The sequence below is a fragment of the Chionomys nivalis genome, chromosome 2, assembly GCF_950005125.1.
Source record: "Chionomys nivalis chromosome 2, mChiNiv1.1, whole genome shotgun sequence".
Taxonomy (NCBI): domain Eukaryota; kingdom Metazoa; phylum Chordata; class Mammalia; order Rodentia; family Cricetidae; genus Chionomys; species Chionomys nivalis.
In genome coordinates, this window is record NC_080087.1 from 109,696,231 (window position 1) to 109,714,543 (window position 18,313).

The following is an 18,313-nucleotide window of genomic DNA, read 5'->3' on the forward strand; positions in this document are numbered from 1 at the left end:
TGGTTGGTCTTGAGTCAATGTATTTGCTATGTATTTGCTACAGCACAGAACAGCCTTAAACCTTCCATCTTCCTGACATGAATCAGAAGACCTGATTTTACAACCTTGAGCCACCATGCCTACCTGGGTCCTATTTCTGATCCACTCATCCATCCATGGACGTGTGACTTGTCCCCATACCTCTTGGCTACTGTGAATAAGGCTGAACCTCATACAACAGGATCTGGGCTCAAACTGTACTCTGAGGAGGGATCACTGAGTCACAGAAATGCATTGAACCTACCCTCAGGCTATAGACAGCTCCCAGTTCAAGTGGGGCGGTGGTGGCGCACACCTTTAATCCCAGTGCTCTGGAGGCAGAGGCGGGTGGATCTCTGTGAGTTCAAGGCCAGCCTGGTGAGTTCCAAGGCCACAGAGAAACCCTGTCTACAAAACCAAACAAAACAAAAACAACAAAAAAGAGAAATCTCCCAGTTCCGAACCCTAGTCTACAACTGCACCCTGCAGATGTCCCCAGGTCTCTGCAGAACACTCATCTTGGGACCCTCTACCTGCCCAAGAGAATAGAGGTCAGCACCAAGGGTAAAATCCACTGCTCCTGGGGAAGATCCAGGCCTTGTCTGGTTTGGCTCAGGATCTTGCACAGCTTGTATTCAAACACACTAAAAAGTAGCTGCCTCACAAACAAGGCTCTATGGGACCTGCCAGCTCCATCTTTCCAGTTCAGTATTCCTCCTGGCCAATGCTCTGGGTTGGATACCTTACCTGCCCCAAGTCCAGGGAGATGCCGTTAGGGAAACTATCTCTGGGACAAAAGAAAGTGATGGGTCTCCATGGGACAGAGTAAGCAGAGGGCTGGTGACCACTGCAGCATAAGATTAGTGCCATCGCTCCAACCATAGCTGCCCTCAGCCTCCCACCTAATCTGGGGGAGATGCCTGGGACCCACGTGCAGCCTCAGATTCAGGACATTGGCCTGGCCTTCCGTGCCCTGGCCCTTCCTAAACCAGACAAGATTCAGTTCACACCGTAGGGTGGGGCTAGAGTAGAGTCTGAGGATTAGAAAAGGTCTCTGAGCCTTTCTTTCTTTCTGAGACAGGGTTTCTCTGTAGCTTTGGAGCCTCTCCTGGAACTAGCTCTTGTAGACCAGGCTGGTATCAAACTTACAGAGATCCCTCTGCCTCTGCTTCCCGCATGCTGGGATTAAAGGCGTGCGCCACCACCGCCAAGCTTGGTCTCTGAGCCTTTCAAACAGGAAGTAAGTCTTCCTCTATTTAAGGCGAGGCAGTCAGAGCCTCAGCTAGCATTCTGGTCTTCCAGGTTCTCCTTGCACCATCCTCAGCACTACCAGCATCCAGCCCCAGCCATGTGGGGAGCCTGCATGTTGCTGCTGGCTGTCGGGTCACAGCTGTCCTTTAGTGTCATCCCAGGTATTGAGGCACCCCTTCGGGTGCCTGCTCCTTTCACACCCATGGGCCCTTCTGACCCTTCTGCTCTTTTCTTGGTCAGTGGAGGAGGAGAACCCAGCCTTCTGGAACCAAAAGGCAGCCAAGGCCCTGGATGCTGCCAAGAAGCTGCAGCCCATTCAGACATCAGCCAAGAACCTCATCCTCTTCCTGGGGGACGGTGAGTGTCTGAGACCTGGCTACCCTGGAGCCCCTGAACTTCAGGAACCTAAGACCGCTGGTGGGTCCAGGCGGGCCAGGGGGTTAAGATCTGAGTTCTCCTTTAGGAATGGGGGTGTCCACAGTGACAGCCACTCGGATCCTAAAGGGACAGCTGGAAAACCATCTGGGACCTGAGACACCCCTAGCCATGGACCGCTTCCCATACACAGCTCTGTCCAAGGTGAGCTTGGAGGCACCCGAGTCCCCACAAGGGATGGCAAGAGCTGGTACAGGAGGGAGGAGGCTGGGAAGAATGCAGACCTGGGGCAGTGGGGACAAGTCCCAGAAAGTCCAGCAGAGCTGAACTGAGAATATCTCTCCCTAGACGTACAACACAGACATGCAGGTCCCAGACAGCGCCGGCACAGCCACTGCCATTCTCTGCGGGGTCAAAACTAATTTCAAGGTCATTGGCCTGAGTGCCTCCGCACAGTTTGACCAGTGCAACACAACTCGGGGCAATGAGGTCATCTCCGTGATGCATCGCGCTAAGAAAGCAGGTGGGTTGGGACGAGGCTTGAGGACGGACATGGGCGGGCTGGAGTCCTGGGTGGCTCACCTGACCTCTTCTGCAGGAAAGTCTGTGGGACTGGTGACCACCACGTCGGTGCAGCACGCCTCTCCAGCCGGCACCTACGCACACACGGTGAACCGAGGTTGGTACTCGGATGCAGAAATGTCTGCTTCGGCACTGCAGGAGGGCTGCAAGGACATCTCTGTACAGCTCATCTCCAACATGGACATTGATGTGAGTTCCAGGAATGGGGTGGGGGCTGGAGCAAGGTTGTCACTCACTGAAGACTATACAGTCCACACTCTGAGTTCTGATAGGGTAGTTGAGGGGTTGGTCAAGAATGGGTAGAGAAGGCACAGCCAAAAGAGTCTCTTCTTTCAGACCTGTTGGGACCAGGTGATGTGGATAAGAAATAGAAGATCACTTAGGTCCCAAGTTCTGATTATAGGTGATCCTCGGTGGTGGCCGCAAATTCATGTTTCCCAAGGGAACACCAGACCAGGAATATCCAACTAACACCGGCCAGGCTGGAACCAGGCTGGATGGACGGAACCTTGTTCAAGAGTGGCTAGCAAAGCACCAGGTATTGGGGCCCCTAGGGCAAAGGGCATAGCAGGAATTAGTGAGGGTTGTGTATTTGAAGGTATGTACTTAGGAGACTGGCTGTGTCCCTGCAGGGGGCCCGGTATGTTTGGAACCACACGGAGCTCATTCAGGCATCCCTGGACCCATCTGTGACACACCTCATGGGTAATACTTCCTGTTTCTTGCTATGGAATCCTTCCATTAGGGAACTGTGTGTGTGTGTGTGTGTGTGTGTGTGTGTGTGTGTGTGCGCGTGCATGAGCACACATACATCCCCATCACCTGGGCAGTTGTGTGTGGAGGGGGGTTAATAATGTCCCTACTACTTACTCTGGTGTTCACCGTGGGTTTTCTTTCTTTCTTTCTTTCTTTCTTTCTTTCTTCCTTCCTTCCTTCCTTCCTTCCTTCCTTCCTTCCTTCCTTCCTTCCTTTATTTTGTTTTTCTTTTTCAAGACAGGGTTTCTCTGTGTAACAGCACTAGCTGTTCTGGAACACACAGAGATCTGCCTGCCTCTGCCTCCCGAGTGCTGGGATTAAAGGTGTGCACCACCACCACCACCCAGCTCAACCATGGATTTTCTTCTTCAGGTCTCTTTGAGCCTGAACACATGAAATATGACACCTACCGAGACCCTACCCAGGACCCCTCCCTGGTGGAGATGACAGAGGTGGCTGTGCGCATGCTGAGCAGGAACCCCCGAGGCTTCTACCTCTTTGTGGAAGGTGAGTGGCTGTGCCTGGCAGAAAGGAGGAGGAGACAGGAGTCTAGGGCAGACTCAAGCGTCTCCCCACCACTGGTTTCCGGCAGGGGGCCGCATCGATCATGGCCACCATGAAGGCAGAGCCTACCGTGCACTGACTGAGGCTGTCATGTTCGACTCGGCCATTGATAAGGCGGACCAGCTCACCAGCGAGCAGGACACGATGATCCTCGTCACCGCTGACCACTCCCACGTCTTCTCTTTTGGTGGCTACACACTTAGGGGGACCTCCATCTTTGGTAGGTGCAGGGGAGAGGGGACAGATATTGCTGTCTCGTGGGGATCTGGTGACCAGGCAAACAGTGAAGATGTGCAGAGGCCATTTTTTAAATATAGGTCATCTCTTCTCCCTGCAGGACTGGTTCCCTTCAAGGCTCTGGATGGCAAATCCTTTACCTCCATCCTGTATGGCAATGGTCCTGGCTACAGACTCCTTAATGGTGTCCGGGCTGATGTCACTGAGGAAGAGAGCAGTAAGTTCAGTAGGGTTGTCAATATGGGGCCGGGGGCTAAGAGCTTCATAGAGGTGGAAGCCACTGCTCAGGACATCCCTTCTTTGCAGGCAACCCCACGTACCAGCAGCAGGCGGCTGTGCCCTTGTACGGTGAGACCCATAGCGGTGAAGACGTGGCGATATTCGCACGTGGTCCGCAGGCACACCTGGTGCACGGAGTGCAGGAGCAGAATTACATTGCGCATGTCATGGCCTTTGCAGGCTGCCTGGAGCCCTACACCGACTGCGGCCTGGCGCCCCCTGCTGGCCGGAACGGTGCTGCGAGTCGGGGCCAGACCTCTACCTTGATGCTCCTGTTGGCAGGGACAATGTTGACGATAGCCGTGGCAGCTGAACCCTGACTGTCTAAGCTCACTGGACTCCAGTACAGTTTTCTGGGCTTCACCTGTCCTTCTGGTTTTGTTCCCTAGTTCCAGGTTTCTAATCTAACTCAGGTTGCCAAGCCACAACCCCACCTAAGGCTCCAACAGACCTCAGAGAGTGTTAACCTAGCCTCAGACATGAAGCACTGCCCTGCCTTAAAGACTGAGACAAGACAAGCTCCAGTACCTAGACCACGGTAGAAGTAGCAGGCAGCCACGGCTCAACCAGGACCTTGTGGCTGAGTCACCAACACTGGACAGCCCCATTGCCAGACTCAGTGGGCTTCTGCTGCACCTTGAATAATGGGTTCAGCTAAGCTTTGACACGGCCATCATTAGCCACCTCCCTCTATCCAGGCTCCTTTAAGAGGCCTGGCACGTGGAGAGCCTTGTCCCCTACCCCCCAGTATCTGGGTGGCAGCAGCACTTAGTGGCTTCTTCCTTGATCCACTGGGCCTGCACCTGGCATTTTCCTCTCCAGCGTTTGAGACAGGGCCATGCCTAGTCTAAATTTCAGTCCTCCATATAATATGGGAATTAGAGGTGCCCCCTTCTGTGTCTGACATCATCTTCCTGGCCCCCCCAGTCTCCTGGGCACAATAAAATCAGCTGGTACACAATGTCGGTCTGTAGGACTTGTTTGCCTAAAGCATCTGGGAGGGTGGTCTTTGGGTGGGGACAGAGGTGGACCACACTAACACAAGTGACTTAGGGCCAGCTTATCTTGACGATGCTGTAGGCAAGCTTGTAGCAGGGATGGATTGGTCTTGCAACACATGAGCGAGATGTCTTAGCACCAGTTGATCGATCAATCGATGCCATGTTGATCGACAGGAAAGAGCAACCTGAAGGCTTTGCATTCGGGTCATCTCTAGTTCAGGGTCTACTGCCTGCTGCACTGGGCTCAGGTGAGGGACACCAGCGAGCACCTTTGTGTCAGCTCTGGAGCAGAGACAGCAAGGTCCCTTGGGCTCCCCAGATGCCACACTGGCTCACATACTTGTCCTGGAACTCACTGTAGTTTGCAGCCGTGGAATGCAGAGTCTTTATTGTGCCAAAGGCTTGGTGCCTTGGTTGGTCATACCGGAAGAGCAGAGGTGGGCTCTGTAACCTTTTTGCTGGTTTGGCAGTGAAACCAAAGGCACCTGGGAAGAAGGGACAGAGGCAGGTAGTAGAGACTGCAATGCGTTTGAACACGGCCAGCCAGATTGCGGTCATGGCTGCATGCATTTGCACATGGTGGCCAGCTGTGCACACCTCTCCTGGGGGGCCAATCAACCTCTTCCAGCTCACAGAGAGCCTGGACAACAGGAGCCCCTGGCTGCGTCATCTGCATGCGTGTGTCCTCCTTGAAGCAGCACCCTACAGGCAGGAGCAGACCGTGGGAAGGAGGAACAAGCAATTTCCCTGAATAATTACAGTGGGTAGCGACACTGCAGGAGCCGAAATTCCCAGCCCTTGGCTGGGCAGGGAGCTAGAGTGGCCAGGAATTGCAAAGGCCCCAGCTCTCAGTACAGTGCCCTATGGTGTCACCGCCTGTGGGGACAGTGAAGGATGACAGGAGAAGGGCTGAAGGGTGGAAGGAAGCTCTCCCTCCCTATGCTGGATGAACTGGAGTGGATGGGACTTCTGCCACTTCTTGGTTAGATGGATTATAACTGTGTTCCTGAAGCTGCGGTAATAAATGTCTGGAAAGTTTTCTAGAATCTGAAAGTTGATCTCTGCCCTAGATTCCTGTCTGCCCCCCCCCCCACCGCCAAAAAAAAAAAAAAAAAAAAAAACAAACCAAAAAACCTAACAAGGAGGTGTCTGGGCTGAGAATGGGGTTGCAGGGAAAGATGGGTCCCAGGGGTACGTTTTTACTGTATGTCCGCTGTGTGTCCCATTAACTGAGTCCCTCCGTCTATGCCCCTGGGAGCCTGACCCAGTGCAGGGCTTGGGCACCTACAGGGTGTTCATGGGCTATCTGCTCAGCCTGCTGAGGACCAGCACTAAGGAGCAGAAGGCTCAGGAGCTAGATCCTGTGGCTGGAGGCCCTGCTGACTACCAGCTAATGTGAGCAGCCGGGGCTAGGGGATTGCTGGAGGACGCTAGAGCAGGGTGGGACCAGGCTGCTTTCCATTCCAGGATTGCCTTGTCAGGGAGACGAAACCCTCTGTACATCAGTGATGCTGGGGCAGCTATAGACGCTTAGCACCCTGCAGGGTCTCCTTGGCCTGGTGGGCAGAAGAGGATATGGGAGGTGTTTTCTCCAGGGCTAGAGCATCTGGGCTCTGCTGTGTTCTTGCTGCTTCTCTGATCGTCCCACCACCACCACCACTACCATGTGACCTGAGACCGCTCAAATGGCCGCTGGACCAGTTCTTCCAAAAGGACCTCTCTGAAGAGGAGGAGGTGCTGCAAGCTGCGGAGCACCTGCAGATGTCCCCCTCAACTTCCTCACTCCAAAGTTAAGGTTACAGGTCCCCCACTCCTGGCTCCTTGCCTCAGGGCCCTGCCATCAGCATTCTAGAATTCTTCGTTTGGTGATCTTCGAATTTCATATCTGCAGGATGCAGGCTCGAGAGGATAAATCCAGATCCCTGGATCATACGTTGGTGCTCACAGCTGCCCATGGGAGCCTGGGGTGCCCCTGAGCTGCCCTTGTCTCCTAGAATGGTGAGGTGGAGAGTCTAGACATTTTCCAGGGCAGGTGTGACCACAACTATCTTTCCTGACCACCTTGGAGTGAGCCTACTGGTCTCTGCCGATCTGCCATCTGAGTCCAGTCTAGGCCAACTCCAAGGCAGCCCCTGTGAGTCTGGAGTGGCCTGCTTACAGCAAGGTAGAAAACTGTACTGGCCATGATCCATTAGAGTCCTTCCTAGTTAGAACAAGGAACATGGTCTTCTGTGTCCCTGGGGTTTTGGATACTTCAGGATAAGCTTTGCCTACTTTGGCCCAGGTACATTACCTGCTCTGTAGAGCCCCTCCCCTACAGCTATAGCTGACTAAGGGGCCTTAGGCAAGGATTGAGCTGTCTGTAGCTAAGCCGTTTGACCATTGCAAACCCGAAGCTCACTGCCAGGTGGAACGGGCAAGCCACGACTCATCCCTCACATGTCCAGGGCCTCCTGTGTTGTCCATGCCCCCATTTGTCAACGCCCCTCCATCTGTCTGCTCCTCTCCCTCATTCCATCTCGGCTTGAACACTCGGTTTTTCTAACAGCAAAGCCCTGCAGGCATCATGTAAGGTAATTCATTTTATTATTGCCAAGTCTCCCAGGAGAATGACGGCCACATTCTTTGCTTGGACATTAATGTGCAAGCCAGGGATATAGAGACATATCCGTGTAATTATAGCACCCAGGAGGCTGAGGCAGGAGGATCATGACTTCGAGGCCTAGTGGTGGCAGCTGAGAACTGTCAAAGAGGCGCTGGCTATCTTGGCTCGTCAGCCTCTCCAGGGTCTGCTAGATGGGCTGTGGACACTGAAGCCAGGAAAGGGCAGCACATTCCTGCTCAGTCCTTGCCCTGTGGGGACATCAAGGGCCTACATGGTCCTTCTCAGGCACAGGCTGAGTGTGTGACATCACATTTTCTGGGCGCTGAGATCAGTGACAAACCCCAGGGAGAGCTGGCCCGGGTCTGGGAGGAAGTGCTGCAGGTCGGAGGCTGGTAACACTCTGCGTGAGGTCTGTGGGAGTCCATGGTGGGGTGGTTGGGTTGGCGACCTGAGTTAGAGCTGTCTGAGATTAGAGACCTGAAGCCAAGGTTCAGGGAACTCGAGGGACAGAAGTTCCAGAGGGGAGTTTTAGCGTGGTACACTGGAGCCAGCTGTGGGGCACTGGTGCAGAGCCCAGTCAGCTCAGGTAATCAGAGTTCAGCAGCAGTCACCAGCATCGATGCCAACAGGAACATCAGGGTGCTGGGACTCGCAGCACCGTTCCGGCCAGCAGGGGGCGCCAGGCCGCAGTCGGTGTAGGGCTCCAGGCAGCCTGCAAAGGCCATGACATGCGCAATGTAATTCTGCTCCTGCACTCCGTGCACCAGGTGTGCCTGCGGACCACGCGCGAATATCGCCACATCCTCTCCGCCGTGGGTCTCTGAGGACAGGGGTACAGCTGCCTGCTGCCGGTACTTGGGGTCACCTAGGGAAACAAAGTTTTCAGGGCAAAAGATATCTGACCCCAGTCCCCTCTACCCTCTGACTGCAAGGGTGGTGGCCCCATAAAACTTACGGCTCTCTTCGTCAGTGACATCTGCCCGGACACCATTCTGGAGTTTATAGCCGGGGCCGTTGCCATACAGGATGGAGGTAAAGGCTTTGCCATCCAGAGCATTGAAGGAGGCCCCCAGCCCTGCACAGAGAGATATTTTGCGACTGCCCTGGCTTGGAATCCACATAGACCACAATCTTCCCTTTTGTTTGTTTTCACCAAACCCCCGGAAGGCAGGTACTTCGTCTTTATACATCTGACAGACAAGAAAACTGAGGACCCGAGAGATTTCTGGCATTCTGGTACCCCAAGTACGGGCAGACATTTGCCATGTCCCCTGGCCTACCAAAGATAGAGTTCCCTCGAGGTACATAGCCACCAAAAGAGAAGACGTGGGAGTGGTCAGCGGTGACGAGGATCATCGTGTCCTGCTCACTGGTGAGCTGGTCCGCCTTATCAATGGCCGAGTCGAACATGACAGCCTCAGTCAGTGCACCGTAGGCTCTGCCTTCATGGTGGCCATGATCGATGCGGCCCCCTGCCGGAAAACAGTGGTGGGGAGACGCTTGAGTCTGCCCTAGACTCCTGTCTCCTCCTCCTTTCTGCCAGGCACAGCCACTCACCTTCCACAAAGAGGTAGAAGCCTCGGGGGTTCCTGCTCAGCATGTGCACAGCCACCTCTGTCATCTCCACCAGGGAGGGGTCCTGGGTAGGGTCTCGGTAGGTGTCATATTTCATGTGTTCAGGCTCAAAGAGACCTAAGGGCACAATAACACACGGATCCTCAGGCTTGGTAGAGAGGTCGTGACACACATACACAGATGTTCTAAGAAATGCCATGGTAGGCAATGGACCATTACCCATGAGGTGAGTCACTGCTGGGTCCTGGGATGCCTGAATGAGCTCCGTGCGGTTCCAAACATACCGGGCCCCCTGCAGTGACAAGCCGGTCTTAGCACACAGCCCTGAGGCACAGTCTTGTCCTAGTGCTTACTATGTCCCTACCCTGGTGTCCGTCACCTGGTGCTCCGTCAACCACTTCTGGACCAGATTCTGTCCATCCAGCCTGCTTCCGGACTTAGCTCTGTCGTCTGGATACTCAGGGTCTGGTGTTCCCTTGGGAAACATGAACTTTCGGCCCCCACCAAGGATTACCTATGATCAGGTCAGGACAGAAATTGGGATCCTTCTGTCTCCTGACAGACAGACAGACCCCACCAGGTTTGTGGGAAGAATTTCTTCTGGGCTGCACTTCAATACCTCCCCCGTCCCCACATGCCACAGAAGCCTCAGAGCTCAGGCTGTTAGAGGCCTATACTGCAGTGAGTGACACCTCAGTTCAGCCCCGCCCCCCACTCCTGGAGCTCACGTTGATGTCCGTGTTGGAGATGAGCTGTGCAGAGATGTCCTTGCAGCCCTCCTGCAGTGCCGAAGCAGACATTTCTGCATCCGAGTACCAGTCACGGTTCACTGCGTGTGCGTAGGTGCCGGCTGGAGAGGCGTGCTGCACCGATGTGGTGGTCACCACTCCCACAGACTTTCCTGTAAATGAAAATCTAGGGCTCCAAGCCTGCTCTAGCCCCTTCGCCTGGCTCTAACCCACTTGCTTTCTTGGGTTTGTTGTTGTTTTGCACAAGTCCTCATTAGGTAGCTCTGACTGGCCTGGAAATCACTACATAGACCAGGTTGGCCTTGAACTCAGATCCACCTGCCTCTGCCTCCTGAATGCTGGGATTAAAGGTGTGTGCTTCCATGCCCAGCTTACCTGCTTGCTTGGCACGATACATCACTGAGATGACCTCATTGCCGAATGTGGTGTTGCACTGGTTGAATCGTGCTGCTGCGCTAACGCCAATGGTCTTGTAGTTGGCCTTGACCCCACAGAGAAAGGCGGTGCTTGTGCCTGCACTGTCTGGGACCTGTCTGTCCACGTTGTATGTCTGAGGACAGAGACATTCTCAGTGTGTCCTACTGGTAGACATTAGTCCTTGCTTCCTGGGCCATCCTCACTGTCCTGGTTGCCAGCCCTCTCCCCATCCCAGGCGTGTCCCAGTACTCACCTTGGACAGAGCCATGTATGGGAAGCGGTCCATGGCTAGGGGTGTCTCGGGTCCTAGATGGCCTTCCAACTGTCCCTTTAGGATCCTGGTGGCTGTCACTGTGGGCACCCCCATCCCTGAAGGAATAGAATCTGGTCAGACCTGAACCCCAGACCTTCCTGGACCCACCAGTGCCCTTGAGGGCTCGGAGTGCAAAGACCCCAGGGTGGCCAGGCCTCAGACACTCACCATCCCCCAGGAAGATGATGAGGTTCTTGGCTGACGTCTGAATGGGCTTCAGCTTTTTGGCAACATCCAGGGCCTCTGATGCCTTTTGGTTCCAGAAGGATGGGTTCTTCTCCTCCACTGATCAAAGGGGAGACCAGAGGTAGGTGTCAATCATAAGGTTGTTTGTGAGTGGGGGCAAGCAGTTAGGGAGCATGCTTACCTGGAATGACACTAAGGGACAGCTGTAGCCTGAGGCCCAGCAGCAGCAGCACCCAGGCTCCATGCATGGCTGAGGCTGATGGAGGGAGGGCCGTAGATGGGGAGCTAGGACTTAAATGGCTCTTACTTGAGAAGCTCAGTGCCCCTCCCTAATCCTCAGGCTCCACCCTGACCCACCCCTTCTGCCCTGCTGTCTGGAGAGAAGCGGCAGGGTGTGGTGTGGCTAGGATAGTCCGGGCCAGGGGTCCTGGCACACACTGTGGTCACTCTCCTCAAGGGCGAGAGGCTGGGAACTGCTTCCCCTGAATGAGGATCCTGTGTCCTGTGCTGTGAGGGTCACTCAGCTTTCTTCTCTTGTTCCCGAGAGCCAGCTGGACTGGGATATGCTCTGGGGTGGGGCTGGAAACACGCAGGCTGGGTGCGGGGTCTGAATTTGGCCTTCAGACACCATGAGCCTCATTGACGCAGAAACAAGGTTCACAGAGTGGCCTCAGTGTCGTGGTCAGTCTGCTCAACTGATTTAGAAGGAGTAAGTTGGGTACCAAGGTGTGTAGTCTCAGAATGACTATTGCCTAGGAAACGTGAGGCTAGCTAAGCCCCCACTGAGTGATGGCCTGCTTTGTGTCTGGTGTTATTATGGCAGGCTGGGAGAGCCTTGTCCTTGTGTTCGAGTATACATACATAAGGGTGATGCCCAGAGCATGCCAGCTGCAGTGGATGCAGTGCCCTGAGCCAAGCCCAGATCTTCCTGAGGAGCAGGCAGGGTTTATCTCTGGTGTTGACCGCTATACTCTTGGGCAGGCAGAGGGATCCCATGCTTGAGCACATCCGAGGTGTAGCCTAGGCTAAGGAACTGGGAACTGCTGGGTGGTAGTACACACCTTTAATCCCAGCTCTTGGAAGGCAGAGACAGATCTGAGTTTGAGGCCAGCCTGGTCTACAGAGTGAGTTCAAGGTCAGGGGGGCTATACAAAGAAGCCCTGTCTTGAAAGAACAAAACAGGAAGGAAGGAAGGAAGGGAGGGAGGGAGGGAGGGAGGGAGGGAGGGAGGGAGGGAGGAAGGAAGGAAGGAAGGAAGGAAGGAAGGAAGGAAGGAAGGAAGGAAGGAAGGAAGGAAAAGAGAGAGAAAGACAGAGAGAGAGAGAGAGAGAGAGAGAGAGAGAGAGAGAGAGAGACGGGGAGCTTCCTGTAGGCTCAGTATTTCTCAAAGTATTTCTATGATGGAGTGATCCCATCTCAGAGTACAGTTTGAGCCCAGATCCTGTGTGTGTGAGGTTCAGCCTTATTCATAGTAGCCGAGAGGTGTTGGGACCAGTCATGTGCATGGATGGATGAGTGGATCAGAGAATGTGGTCCATAGGCACAATGGAATATTATTCAACCTCAGAAATAGAGGCAGTCAAGCACAGTGAGACACCCCTTCAATCCCAGCACTCTGTAGACCAAGGCAGGAGGATGGAGGGTTCAAGGTCATCCTGTGCCCCATAGTGAGACCCTGTCTAGTTACTGTCCAGCCTGCTACCATTATTCAGTACACTCAATAAATCTATTTTTATTTCTTCCTTTGAGATGGGGTTTTTCTGTGTCCTGAAACTAGATCTGTAGACCCGGCTGATCTTGAACTCACAGAGATATGCCTGCCTCTATTGGGATCAAAGTTGTGTGCCACCACCGCCTAGTCCTGTTTTTTTTTTTTTTTTGCTTGTTTGTTTTTTTTCTTAATAAAAAAAGGGGAAAAAAGGATTGTATGAAGTCGGGCGTGGTGGCGGACACCTATTATCCTAGCACCTGGGAAGTAGAAACAAGAGGATAAAGTTAAGACCATTCTTGACTACATGAGCTTGAGACCAGCCTGGATTACATGAGACTTTGTCTCAAAAACAAGACCAGGTGTGGCTGGGCACGCCTTTAATTCTAGCACTCCAGAGGCAGAGGCAGGCAGATCTCTTTGAGTGTGAGGCCAGCCTGGGCTACTTAGTGCATTCCAGGCCAGTTAGGCTATATAGTGAGATTCACTCAAAAGAGATGGAAGGAAAGGGAAAACAAGCAAACAAACACCCCAAAACAACACGGTACTTTTTATTTGATTTTACTTTTGGTTGTCCTCAGCACTGAACTTAGGGCCTTGAACATTCTGGACAAGAGTTCTACCAGGGCTGTAGCCCCAGTTTCCAAGGGGTGCTACTGCTATACTATTTATTAGTACTAATATTAATTTATTGGCTTTTTTGAGACAGGCTCTCATGTAATGCAGGTTGACCTTTAATCCCTGATTCTTCGGCCTCCACCTCCTAAGAGGTCTCCTGAGATCACAGCCACAACCTCCTCCTTGCCAGGTTTAGAGGGTAAACTTTATGTTACATCATTTTAAAAAAAAAAAATCACATTTTTTTTCCAAAGAAAAAATGGCCTTCATTTAAGCTCTGCCTGTAGCAGCTCCCCACCCTGCATCCCCTCGACTGCCGACAGCTTCCACACATGGCACCTTTCTTCGTGAATCACAGGTCTGACCTGGAACCCCAGGAGCTTCATTTGCTCCCCAGAATCTGCCTGTCTTTTCTCGGGCCCCGCCATACCCACATGCATCCTGAGAACTGAAGTTCTCTGAAGAAGCGGTGTCCATATTGAAGATCCTGTCAAGGTCAGGCATAGAGCTGCTGTACTCGTGCCCATGGGGCCACCTACTCAGGAGACTTGTGGAAAGGTCGCTGATTAAGTATGGTCCAAGCAAGACAGTGAGACTCCGTCTCAAAACAGGGTACTGGGGCTGGGTACTCAGGTGTAGAGAGCCTGCCTGTCTTGCATTCACCAAGGTCTGGGGTCAGTCCTCAGTACTGTATAAACTGGGTGTGGTGTTTCTCATCCCAGGACTGGGGAAGTAAGGGCAGGAGAATAAAGAGTTCACAGTCACCCTCAGCTACATAGCCAGTTTAAGGGTAGCCTGGAAGACCCTAGACAACCTGATCTTGGCTGTGTGGAGCATGGTGACTGTACATAGATGAAATTATTGTAAGTTGAAAGCCAAGGAAGACCTCCGTCCGTCCTAGGGCCTTGGATTCATCTTGACTTTGTATAAGACAACATTCCTGTTGAGTTGGTAAATCTCTCAGGTTACACATAGCTGACCTCTGGCATTCACAGCCTTGAGTTAAGAACACTGATGCCAGGCAGGGTGCCTCACACCTTTAATCTCAGCATTCAGGAGATCTCTGTGGTTTTGAAGCCAGTTTGGTTTATATAGTGAGTTCCAGGCCAGCCAAGGCTACATAGTGACACCTTGTCTCAAAGAAAAGCAAAGCGTTTAAGAACACTGGAGACAGCCAGGCGGTGGTGGCACACACCTTTAATCCCAGCACTTGGGAGGAAGAGGCAGGAGGATCTCTGTGAGTTCGAGGCCAGCCTGGTCTACAAGAGTTAGTTCCAGGATAGGCTAAAAAAAACTACAGAGAAACTCTTATCTCAAAAAACAAAAACAAAAACCACTGGAGACAACATCTGAGCCCTATAGGAGAGGCCGGCAGAGCTGATGCTCCACCAGCGTTATCTAGTGAGTGGGTTGATTTGCCTGTTTTTGGTTACTATGAAAGTCCCCCTTTTCTTACGTAAGGGTTTCTGTGTATCGTATCAGATTCATGATGGAAGCAGGCAGTTATGTAAGGTTAATGACATGAGAATGACACTGTAATGAAGCCAAAGCTGGCTAAGGGTCACCTTGGTCAGCTATTGTAAGACTTTAAGACAATCCTGAAGCCATTTTGACAATTCTGAATCCTCTCAGCCTCTGTGCCATAGTGCTTCCCCTCCTCCCCTGGGAACCAAGGACCTAACAGCTACACTTGCACGTACTCAGTGCCTGAACAATTACCCATATACGTATGTTTTGGTTCAGTCCCCTGGGAAATGGGGTCAAAATGACCTCTTACCTCACCTGATCTGGCAACAGCTCTCCAGTCAATTATTGATAATAGCCCTTTCGAATAAGCCAACCAGAATAGTCAAAGAACAACCCTCCTTGCTTCTGTGGCCCCTTTAAAAGTAGACTGTACCAGCTATTCGAGGTCCCTCGGCTTCCCGAATGCTGGGGGACCCTGTCATGACAGAATTAATAAAATCCTCATGCTTTTGCATCGACTGTGGTGTATGAAGTGGTCTCTGGGGGTGACTCCTCCTCGGTGTTTGGATGCTAGAGTCCAACACTATGCGGGGTCCAGCCAATTTATGGTGGTCTTGTTTCTTTGTGAGTGAGCGTTCACATGATGTCCTGGTGTGCTGGTTTTCAGTTGTATGAGCCTTGGCCACCAAGCATTTCACACTTTATATATCCTATCCTGCTTGTAGCTATTCATCTTTTAATCTTTTTGTTTGCTTGTTTGCTGCTTTGGTGTTTCAAGACAGAGTTTCTCTGTGTCACAGCTCTGGATATCCTGGAACTCACTCTGTAGATCAGACTGGCCTCAAACTCACAGAGATCCGCCTGCCTCCCAAGTGCTGGGATTAAGAGTATGCACCACCACCATCCAGCCCATCTTTTAATCTTTTGTTTGTTTGTTTTTGTTTTTGTTTTCGAGACAGGGTTTCTCTGTAGCTTTGTAGCCTGTCCTGAAACTAACTCTTATAGAACAGGCTGGCCTTGAACTCACAGAGATCCTCCTGCCTCTTCCTCCCAAGTGCTGGGATTAAAGGTGTGTGCCACCACCACCTGGCAGTACCTTTTAATCTTAAGGGTTGAGGAGGGTGAAGTCAATTTTCTATAAATAGTTGTGGCCAATACTGGGTGGGCTGTTGTGCTGCCAGTGGATGGAAGGAAATCCCTGGCTTGTTTACTAATTGTTGTGTGTGAATGAGTGTGGGTGTCTGCTTACCATGGTGTGTACGGAGAATCAGAGAGCAGCTTCCAGGAGTTGGTTCTCTCCTTTCACCATGGGTTCTGGGAACTGAAATCAGGTCAGCAGGTTTAGGCAGAATTTTAGGTACCGAGCCATCTTTCTGGCCCTTTTATTTATTTTTTTCTGTTAGGTACAGTGTAGGGAGGTGACTAATACAGCTGGCATAGCACGTCTGTTATGAGGACGACCCGGGGTTTCCTTTCATGGGTTTTTAGTCTGGTAGATAAAAGAATTACAAACAGACCCAGACGGAAGTTCTAGGAACTTTTCATTAGCGCTTTAGAGGAAAAGCGCCACATGGCAGGCAAGCTGTAAACGCCAGCGGTAGATGACGGGTAAGAGGAGGGGAAATCCTGCTTCTAGACTTAAGAGCAGAAGAACAGGCAGACTCAACCATGGAGGTCTTCAAGCATGCGAGGTGCCCCCCACCCCGGAGTATGTGTGTGTGTAGTCTGTAGGGAGGGAGAATGCCCGGAGTGTCATGTCAGGACAGGCAGGCAGAAGATTTTTCTGAAAAAGGAGGGCTAGAAATGGGGAAGCAAGTTACATCGATTCAGTGAAAGTCTTCATACTGAGCAGGGAAGGCGGGAGGCTCTGTAAGCAGCTGCATGAGGGGAGGGCTTCTGGGATATATAAGTACATTATCTCATTAAGGGGATAATTATTGCTCCTATCTCCTTAATGTGTCTTCAGGTGAATCAACTTTCAGTGAATCAACTTTCCTGGGGGTAAGGGTGGGGATCCTCTGGCCAGAAATTGACAGGTCCAGTTGGATTAACTCCTAAAAGGAGCAATGATTTGTCCTTTGTAGCATTATGATCTCTGGGATAGTTTAGAAGTATCAAATCTTGGGTTGGAGAAATGGCTCGGTGATGAAGAGCACTGCCGCTCTTACAGAGTTCCCAAGTTCAGTTCCCAGCACCTACCTGGGGAGGCTCACAACCACCTGTAACTCCAGCTCCAGGGGATCAGAAGCCTCTTTTGGCTTCTGTGGGCACACACACATATAAAAAAACTTAGAATGCCCATGTCTCTAGGCCAGAGGTAGAACTCAGATACCATTTTTTTTTAAGATTTATTTATTATGTATACAACATTCTGCCTCGATGTATTCCCGCACGCCAGAAGAGGGCACCAGATTTCAGTACAGATGGTTGGGAGCCACCATGTGGTTGCTGGGAATTGAACTCAGGACCTCTGGAAGAGCAGCCAGTGCTCTTAACCTCTGAGCCATCTCTCCAGCCCCCTCAGATACCATTTTTTTAAAACCAAAATTCATTTAAAAGCACAGATTAAAGAGGATTAAAGAAAACGGAGTCAGGATGGTGGTGGTGCACACTTTTAATCCCAGCATTCGAGAGGCAGAGGCAGGTGAAGTTCCACAAGTTTGGGGCCAGCCTGGTTTACAGAGTGAGTTTCAGGATGGCCAAGACTACATAGAGAAATCTTGTCTCAAAAAACCAAAAAGAAAAAAGAAAAGTCTATAGACCAGCCATGCTATACCAGGAGGCTGCACTCCCTCCTTAATGGGCTCAACAAAGCCCTATACTGTGACCTTCCTCCCTTTCATGTGGTATTTCTTTTTCTTCCTGACAGGTATTCTTTTTTATGTTTTATTTTATTGATATTTATTGAGCTCTACATTTTTTCTGCTCCCCTCCCTGCCTCTCCCCTCCCCCCTTCAATCCTCCCCCAAGGTCCCCATGCTCCCAATTTACTCAGGAGATCTTGTCTTTTTCTACTTTCTACTTCCCATGTAGATTAGATCTATGTAAGTCTCTCTTGGTGTCTGCATTGTTGTCTAAGTTCTCTGGGATTGTGGTTTGTAAGCTGTTTTTCTTTACTTTATGTTTAAAAACCAAATATGAGTGAGTACATGTGATAATTGTCTTTCTGTGTCTGGGTTACCTCACTCAAAATAATGTTTTCTAGCTCCATCCATTTTCCTGCAAAATTCAAGCTATCGTTATTTTTCTTCTGCTGTGTAGTACTCCATTGTGTAAATGTACCACATTTTTCTTATCCATTCTTCGATCGAGGGGCATTTAGGTTATTTCCAGGTTCTGACTATCACAATCAATGCTGCTATGAACATAGTTGAGCACATGTGCTTGTGGTACAATTGAGCATCCTTTGGATATATACCCAAAAGTGGTATTATTGGGTCTTGAAGAAGGTTGTTTCCTAACTTTCTGAGAAATCACCACACTGACATCTAAAAGGGTTATACTAGCTTGTATTCCCACCAGCAATGCAGAAGGGTTCCCTTTTCCCCACAACCTCTCCAGCATAAGTTTCATCAGAGTTTTTTGATCTTGGCCATTCTTACAGGTGTAAGA

The 18,313-nt window shown here is 51.4% G+C and overlaps 2 protein-coding genes across 2 annotated transcripts; one reads left to right on the forward strand and one right to left on the reverse strand.

Moving 5' to 3' along the window:
• The first annotated feature begins 1,366 nt into the window (after positions 1-1,366).
• LOC130869845 (alkaline phosphatase, germ cell type) lies at positions 1,367-4,382 on the forward strand. Its single transcript, XM_057762303.1, has 11 exons — positions 1,367-1,430; positions 1,510-1,626; positions 1,733-1,848; positions 1,993-2,167; positions 2,243-2,415; positions 2,630-2,764; positions 2,859-2,931; positions 3,355-3,489; positions 3,575-3,766; positions 3,884-4,000; positions 4,090-4,382. The coding sequence occupies exons 1-11, from the start codon at positions 1,367-1,369 to the stop codon at positions 4,380-4,382; spliced, it is 1,590 nt and encodes a 529-aa protein (XP_057618286.1).
• Positions 4,383-8,258: 3,876 nt separating this feature from the next.
• On the reverse strand, positions 8,259-11,156 carry LOC130869282 (alkaline phosphatase, germ cell type-like). The gene is made up of 11 exons (XM_057761284.1): positions 11,090-11,156; positions 10,891-11,007; positions 10,663-10,778; positions 10,368-10,542; positions 9,972-10,144; positions 9,623-9,757; positions 9,463-9,535; positions 9,226-9,360; positions 8,949-9,140; positions 8,624-8,743; positions 8,259-8,533 (listed from the first exon to the last, which is right to left on the reverse strand). The coding sequence occupies exons 1-11, from the start codon at positions 11,154-11,156 to the stop codon at positions 8,259-8,261; spliced, it is 1,578 nt and encodes a 525-aa protein (XP_057617267.1).
• Positions 11,157-18,313: the final 7,157 nt, after the last annotated feature.